This window comes from Thermobia domestica, chromosome 9 (assembly GCF_964235325.1).
Source record: "Thermobia domestica chromosome 9, izTheDome1.hap1.1, whole genome shotgun sequence".
Classification (NCBI taxonomy): domain Eukaryota; kingdom Metazoa; phylum Arthropoda; class Insecta; order Zygentoma; family Lepismatidae; genus Thermobia; species Thermobia domestica.
The window spans coordinates 42,306,990-42,315,374 of NC_137462.1; the positions used below are offsets into that span (position 1 = coordinate 42,306,990).

The window sequence follows — 8,385 nt, forward strand, 5'->3', positions numbered from 1 at the left end:
TTAGTCAGATCCTGATAAACCTTATATCCTAATTATGGTATTAGGAACCTGTTAATATTCTTGTGCTTATATCAACATGGAAAGTAACAATATTTGAAATTACTGTGCAAATGTTTTAATTATTTACCAATTACCACGTTAAAATTTTGGAATAGATTGCCATAAACTAATCACGTAACTTTTCTTCTTTTTTAAGTTTTATGCTGTCTAAATTCAGTAAATATTGATTAAAATAATGTTGTACTCAAATGTTAACGTATATTATTTCTAAGTTATGACTTGTACAAAGTCTGCAGAACTATCTAACAAAAAAGGCGTGAATTTCCCTGAATAGTGACCTTTTCGTACAATAGATATATAGCATAGCAGCTGATAATATGAAGCAGTACACGAACCTGATATATATGATAATAGAAAAACATTAGAATGGTAATCTCGACAGGCAATCTTAACTTTTGTTTTAATCGTATTCCCTCCTCTTCTTTCTCTTGAATGAAGTTTTCCTTATGTTAATTAGCAAGGAAACCATTATAGTAGTTTGGAAGAGTATGGTAGCTTGTTAATTTCCTTCAGTAGCTTTTTCATTCTCCTTTTTCTTTTAATTTTGACTTCGAATTATGATCCATGAACTGTTTATTTATTTATTTATTTAATTTTGTTTTCTTGTTTTTCCTTTTGTTTCACCTTCACCATTCAGCGGTGTTACAGTATGATCTTTTTACACATTTGTAGACTAATCTGATTTTCTTTTTTTTCTTCTTCCTTTTTTTTAAACATATCTTAGTGATTGGTTAAAGAATGGAGTTCCCCCTCCCTCAACCTAGAACTTCTAAAAGATTTTATCAACTGGATAGATGTGAGTATAACCCCTGAAAAAAAAAAATTCCAGCGATTTCACTGCTTCACACAAACTTCCATCATTCTAACAGTGAATAATTTGTATTACTACTTTTTTCTAATATTAACTGTATTAGTGTGAACTCGGTGTATGAAATCAGACGTCCTTTTTGCCTTACCGTGAGAAAAAGCTCTGTATCTTAACTTAAGAATTATGGTGTTTTATATAATACAGAGTTAGCAGAATGATCGGTGGTTGGTACTCATAAGTACTGGTAGAATTTGAATAAAATCCGTTATTCGGATATAAAGAGTAATTATTTAGAGTACTAAATAGTTGTAGAAAGTAACTATAGAAGATTTGTTCCGGTTATAAATAAGCTTCACCGAGTATTTCTCTCATCGGATCGTACTGAAATATAGTAGGAAAGTATAAGAAGAACCGTAGTAAACTTCGCGAAAGTTCGTTCTTAGGACGAAGGTATCATGTTAGATGAATCGGAAGCTATGTGGTAAGTTGTGAAATCACTGGCTTTCCCTGTTTAGAGTAGCGAGAATTTGATCGTGACGAAATCAAGAACCAAAGACGGGTGAAATTCTCACAATGTATACAATATAAAGTCTAAAAAAGAAAATATTTTGATTTCTACTTAAGAACTATATACTTACTATAAAAACTTGATTTCAATAACAACATAAATTATTTAAAGCTTTAAATAGTTTAAAACTGGAGATAACGTGAGGATGTCTATAACTGTTTGAGAGCCTATCAATTTCATAAATACCAGTAGGGTATGAGTTTTAAAAATTTAATCTGAAGAGTGGTACTTAAAAAGTGAGACTTCATTATATTGACAGACAGAAAATTACAAACTGAATGGAATGGGTCTTTGTTGAATCCGTCGGCAAATTTGATTTTAAGATTATAAACATTCAACAAGAAAAGATCACTCTTAACTAGCAGGCAAAGGGAGAAGTTGGTCAAGTGCTATATATGGAACATTGGACTGTATGGTTCAGAGACTTGGACATTACAAAAATTCATGGTCCTAGTGCAATTATTAAAAAAGTTATGGCCCATTGTGCAAAATCGTGTTACTTCTCGGTTGCTTTAATATTGGTAACTGCTGTTACTTCCTCCTTTTGTACGAGAATACCAGAACCGAGAATTCAAAATAGGAAGTTACGAAAAGAGGAAAAGAAATTTACTAACGTGATTTTATATACCTATTTTTTTTTAATGTTATTTATATTATGAGATATAATATGTAATGCTGACTGGAATCTCTACTATTTCTAGTAGTTCTCATAATACCCAAGAATGTATCCAATGTTAATGTTGTGTATTTTATCGTTCGTTCTTTAAGACTATTTCAGAAACCGTTGCCAGGCCATTCTATATTGAAACTATATTGACTATATTTAAAGGCATCGTCCCAACTTTTGCCTCGTGGAACTAAGGAAAATTGTAAAGAAAGGGAAAAAAAAAAAAAAACTCAGAATAATCAGCCGTGGGATTTGGATATTATTAATTGAGAATAAGTGTTTCGTTTCCTTGGTTTAAATCCACTCTGCGTTGATCTTTCATTTTATGACAAGAGACTAATTCTCAGATTTGACATTACGATAAGAAGCTAATTATAGTAATCAAGAATATTCTATTCTGTCTACAGTTTGTATCATTTTTCTTTGAAAACTACTTTCGATTCAGATTTCCATTGGCTTGTAGGACACATCTAGAAGTTCAGAGGAAGAAACTGTCTTCTTGTAAGACGACTAATTTATTTACAAACTTAGGAAAATTATTATAACTATAGAAAACGCTGTAACATTCTCCGACAGCTGATATTATGAACTAAGATCTTAGAACTAAGTATTCGTAATTGTACTGGTGTTCAAAGATAACTTTTTTTTTTTTTTTTTTTTTTTTAAACTGTATCGAAAATTCAACTGATTTTTCATAGTTAGGCCGTAAATTGAATTTGATAGGTTCTCACGTTATAGAAGCGCTGATGATTATTAGACTAGATTATTTACAAAAAATAAACTGCTTTATTTTTACTGAGTTGGGAATCATCATTGAATTCTGCAGTAGGTTAGAGGTTAATTTATTGAAATGAAGGTAGCTAGCTGCTGCATGTTCTGTATGTATCTGTACGCCTTAACAACTTGTGCACAAACCTTCGTAAATTTCTGTTTAACAATGCCTTCCTAGTACCTCACTAACAACACTTAACAATGATACATTGCTTTATTTAATTAAGAAGACAAAAGAATAATAACTTTTCTGTGTCAATATAGGATGGACATGGAACTTTGATATCTTTAAAAAAAAAAAAAAAAACTTAGTGTCTGCGTATACGATATCGTAATGAAATTATTATTATATCGTAATAAAATTAATGCTTTCACCGTGTTGTAAGATAGTCACGCTATTTTATGTAGTTCGAAAATCTATTAATTTCTCATGTAGTGACATTGTGAAGAATATTCTTCGTGCTTGTATTATCGTTGTTGTTGTATTTTAATTGTGTATTTGTTTTGTGTGGGGGGGGCGACTTTTGTTACTAATCACAATATTTTTTCAGTTAATTAATGTGATTTTTTTTCCACCGTGAAATTAAAATTGTACTGAATGTAATAATTTTGTCTTGTTTTGTCTTATCCGAACGAAACGTACGAAGCATTATGTAAGGATTTTGTTGACGATTTGTTCCAGTCATTTCAATGTTTCTCGATGTTTTAGCAGCTTTTTATTGGATTTGGCAAGTTCCACTTGTCATGGTCGGACTTTTGTCATCATTTGTTGTTCTACGTTCGTACAGTAATATGTACAGATAAAAAAAAAAAAGTCTAATTTGAGTTTTCAATAATGTAAGTAATCCTGGAGTGTGGAGCAAAACTAAATGCAGGTTTACTTCAAAACACTACTCCAGAGAGAGAGAAACCAATCATATTCTCGTTATTTGCGCATTGTGTTCTATTATATTCTTTCTACCAAGACAACGTTTTGAAAAATCTTAACTGTATTGTTGTATTCAAATGGAATGGAATTTGTTGTATAGTATATAGATTCTTCGAGTACTGCCAGTTTAGAATGTATATATATATATATATATATATATATATATATATATATATATATATATATATATATATATATATATATATATATATAGGGTGTCCGAGAAGTCCTTCCCTGATTACAGAAATTGATAACTCAGGCTAGAAATAAGATAGAGATATGAAACTGGTGTTGAATTGTTTACAAACTATAAAAGTTTTGGTCACATCAGTACACTTCCACATGAGCACCCTTGGTAACACGTAGCACATCTAGGCGATATTCAATTTCCATCCACACATTAGCCAACATCACTGGAGGGATCGATGCAACGACTGTGGTTATTCGTTGCTGCAGGGTTTCAAGATCTGGTACACGTGTTCGGTAGACCTCATCCTTGACATAACCCCATAAAAAGAAGTCTAATGGGGTTATGTCAGGCGAGCGTGGAGGCCAAGCTGTTGGTCCATCACGACCAATCCATCGCCCAGGAAATGTCCTATCGAGATAGGCGCGGACGTCCAAACCCCAATGAGGTGGTGCACCGTCTTGCTGAAAAACGACATCGGGGCGATACTGAAACAGCTGAGGAACGCATACAGCTGCAACATATCCAGGTACACTGCAGATGTGATGGTATCCTCAGCGAAGAAGAATGGCCCGATAATTCGATCGTGCAATAACGCGCACCAAACATTCACCTTTGGACTGCCTCTGGTGAACTCCCTGTCCTCCCTGGGGGGTTCTGAACCCCAAATGCGTACATTATGGCGATTCACTACTCCACTGACAAAGAATGTCGCTTCGTCGGAAAAGGCAATTCGTCTGAGATAACCATTATCGTCCGCAATACGTGATAGCATTTCGACCGCAAAGTCATATCGACGTGTACCGTCGTCGGGCAACAAGGCCTGAACGAGTTGCACTTTGTAAGCACGAAACAATAAACGTTTGTGTAAAATGTCATGGATAGAGCTTTTTGGCATCTGTAATCCACGTGAGGCCCTGCGCACCGATTTCTTAGGACTTCTCAGAAAAGACTGCCGCACAGCCTCCACCGTGTCTGCTGAGGTTCTTGGTCGACCAGACCTCGGAAGGTCAGCAACCGACCCTGTGTTCTTGAACTTCTCATACCAGGCTTTAATGCTCTTGACATCAGGTGGAGTCCTCCCAAATGTTGTCTGGAACTGTCTCTGCACCGTGGTTGGTGATCGTGTCTCATGGTACCACAGGACACACTGTGCCTTCTCCTGGTTGGTTGGCATGGCTTCTTGGGCTTCTTACTTACGTACTACAAACCTAAAACAAACAAAATTGAGACTTGGTAAAACAGAACAAACCTAACACAGACAAAAACTTGTATAGTTTGTAAACAATTCAACACCAGTTTCATATTTCTATCTTATTTCTAGCCTGAGTTATCAATTTCTGTAATCAGGGAAGGACTTCTCGGACACCCTGTATATTAGAAAACGGAATGTTCAGTGTAAATTCAAAAGCCTAGGAAAGAATCTGTTTCGTTCATTTTGATTCTATTTGTTTTGGAGATATTAGTACTGTTTTCAAAGTTTTCCAATTGGTAATTAAGACCATTTTATATAGAGAGGAAATTATTTTGTTTGTGCTACATAGCGTCCATAACTATTGCTTATATGTTTGTTTTCGTCCATTCATCAACTAGAATACCAAAACTACATAGTCGAAACGAACATATGAACTTTTTTTTATCTATTTTTCTGTATTGTCGTCGTGAGTGTGTTTTCCGTCAAACTTGTACAGCGCTTTTGTTGTAATCTTTAACATTTACGCGGACGTCAATCACCTGTGCGACTAAACAAATAGGTAGTCCTTAGAAATGCTTAATTTTGATTATGTGTTCGGCAATGTGATGCTTTTATCAGAAAGAGAACAGAAACACACGATGTATGTTGTTTTTCTTTCTTTTCCTTAGTACTGATATAAGGAATTTTATTTTTGTTTCACAGTCCAACCTACGGTTGAAGTCAGTAAGTGGTGAAATATCAAAACAGAAAGGGCTACTAGGAAGGCAACAATGTATCAAAAAGCAGAAAAAAAAAAACATCAAAAGATTCCAGTGTCAGAACTTCAAATGTCTGGATAAGGAAGAAATTGTATCGTCACCTCCATTGTTTTTTGTCTGGTTGATTTCTTTTCTATACATATATATTTTTCTTTTCTTTTTTTTTTTTTTTCAATGCAAAAATAGCACTTCGTCTTTTTTCAGCACTTTAACTCTTGTTAGAAGCAGATGCTTATATTCACCTGTGTACTTCAGCAGCATGTCTTTTAATCTGTAGTCAATATATCGACCTGCAACTACAGGATTAATATATATATATAGCTTAATTATGCTTCTAGATATAAGGTAGTTGTAACACTGCATGATAGATAGAAATGCTTTTTTTTTTTATCTATTGCAACTGTTATAGATAAGTTCTTTTGGCTTATTTAGTATTAGAGCGCTAGTTTAGTTTTCGCTGATGATTATAAACTTAGTAGCTTGAATTAATACAGTTGTTCTTTTGTTTGTCTAGTACTGATTTCAAGTATTTCTTTCTTTTATTTCAGTGGGTGATGTCGTTAAAGACACATGGCATTAGTGTGCTGTCATCATACCAAAGCCAACAAATAACAAAACAAAAACCACTGTGAAATCACAAAAAAAAAATAATAATAAGAAACATATCAGTAGTAAGCTAATTATAACCTGTGTTTAAAAAAAAAAACGCTCAATTAATATAATTATTCCTTTCTTATTACCATTATCGGCAAGGTAACATGATAATAATTTAAAACTTGGGTACATCAGCCGTACCATTAACCTCCTTCGCCAGAGATAACAAAAAACAATAACAACTTCATTAAGTAGTTGAAGTGCATTTGATCCATTAACGCAAAGCATTACTAATTTAATAGACAACAATCTCGTCAACTGGAAGGGTCAGAAGAAGTGCTCTTTTTGTACTACTCCCTCCATTTTTTTCTCTCTGTTTTACTGTCTTGTTTCTAGTCCACTTTTTTCATTGTTGTATTTAATAATTATAATAATAATTATAAAAGCTAGCGCCATTTATTGAGGATCTTCATTCAAGTGTTTGGTACTGGCTGGTTCTTAACCTGGAGGTCTCAGAAACGATGACCTAGCTGGTAATAGAAAGCTGCCAAGTGCATTTTAATACTTGAATGAAGATTTTCAAAAGAAGTGCAATATAAGTATTTCACTCTAGAAAAAAAAAAAAAAAAAAATCATTCATCTGTTAAAAAAAAAATCCTCATTTTTTGTTTGTTACTTATTCTTAAGTCATAATAATGTAAGTGGTCTTTTTTAATTATATTTGTATATAAATATATATATATTATATAGTAATAAAAAAGAAGCTCCATTGTCTTCCCCCAGTGCACAAAAATAAAACACAAAAGCAAGGACTTTATATTAAAATAGTTTACAAGCAACGTGTGGCTGTGTGAATGATTAATAAAACACAAAAATGGAAACTTAAAAAAAAAAAAAAAAAAAAGACTTTTTAGAAGATAAAAGTGATTTGTGCCCAACTGTTAGGAACCAATTTATGTGTGGAGAACACAACGGACATCTTATAATTTAAGAAACAAAAAATATTTCTTTAATTATATAGGTGTATTTGTTATTGGGCGCTAAACTGTACTTCAATGACCAGCCAATGAGAGTAGAGTTTTGGGCGGGGATTTTTAAGAGTCAAAAATAACTAAGGAGGAGAAATAGCTCCTTCGTTTGATTTTCTTCTGAATGTTTTTTTGTTGATAAGTATCTGCGCACACATTCTCTGGAATAGATGACTTTACTTGGATAAAAGAGTTTTTTCTGTGAAAGTGTGTAACATATATATATAGGAATAGTTTAATAGAAAAACAAATTTAATATATTTTGTATATATTTAAAAAAAAGAAAGAAAGAAAATCTTCAGAAATAACAACACTTGTTAATCGTCACGCTGTTCTTAACTATTCTCGCCCAAATAATTTCTATGGAGAAGTTGTTGTGAGTGTCGAAATGCAGGATGGTAAGAATACAACACTTGACTGCTGGACGAAATATACATTCTAGGAATAAATAATAATGCTTTTAATGCTGGTTTTATCATCCTGTAATGAGAAATGAGTTGGCAAGTTCTAATAAAATGAAAGGTTTTGTACAAGACAACATGGGTATTAGAATAAAAACAAAATTCCTTGTACTGTATATGGCTTTTATTTCTTTTCTGAGTACACCCTTGGTTAGTTCATCGAATTTCGTTACATAGTTATAATCAGTGTGTGAATTGAAAATTTTTCCCAGGGGGGGGGGTGAATTTCATCCATATGCGTACCCAGTCCTCCGATATATATATATATATATATATATATATATATATATATATATATATATATATATATATATATATATATATAATGGCGGATCCAGGATATGATCAAGGGAGGGGCTA

General features: G+C 33.0%; 1 protein-coding gene across 4 annotated transcripts in view; it reads left to right on the forward strand.

Moving 5' to 3' along the window:
• The window catches only part of SERCA (ATPase sarcoplasmic/endoplasmic reticulum Ca2+ transporting SERCA), a 122,693-nt gene extending 114,552 nt beyond the window's left edge, over positions 1 to 8,141 (forward strand). The window contains exons 23-24 of one of the 4 annotated variants that reach the window (XR_014133026.1): positions 785 to 856; positions 6,491 to 8,141. Coding sequence is in view for 2 of the 4 variants with exons in the window: in XM_081770982.1 (XP_081627108.1) it covers positions 6,491 to 6,522 (32 nt within the window). In the remaining 2 variants the exon portion in view is untranslated. Of the gene's footprint in view, positions 1 to 784; positions 857 to 5,886 lie in introns of all 4 variants that reach the window. The other 3 variants (XR_014133027.1, XM_081770982.1, XM_081770983.1) reach the window with 3 other exon arrangements.
• Positions 8,142 to 8,385: the final 244 nt, after the last annotated feature.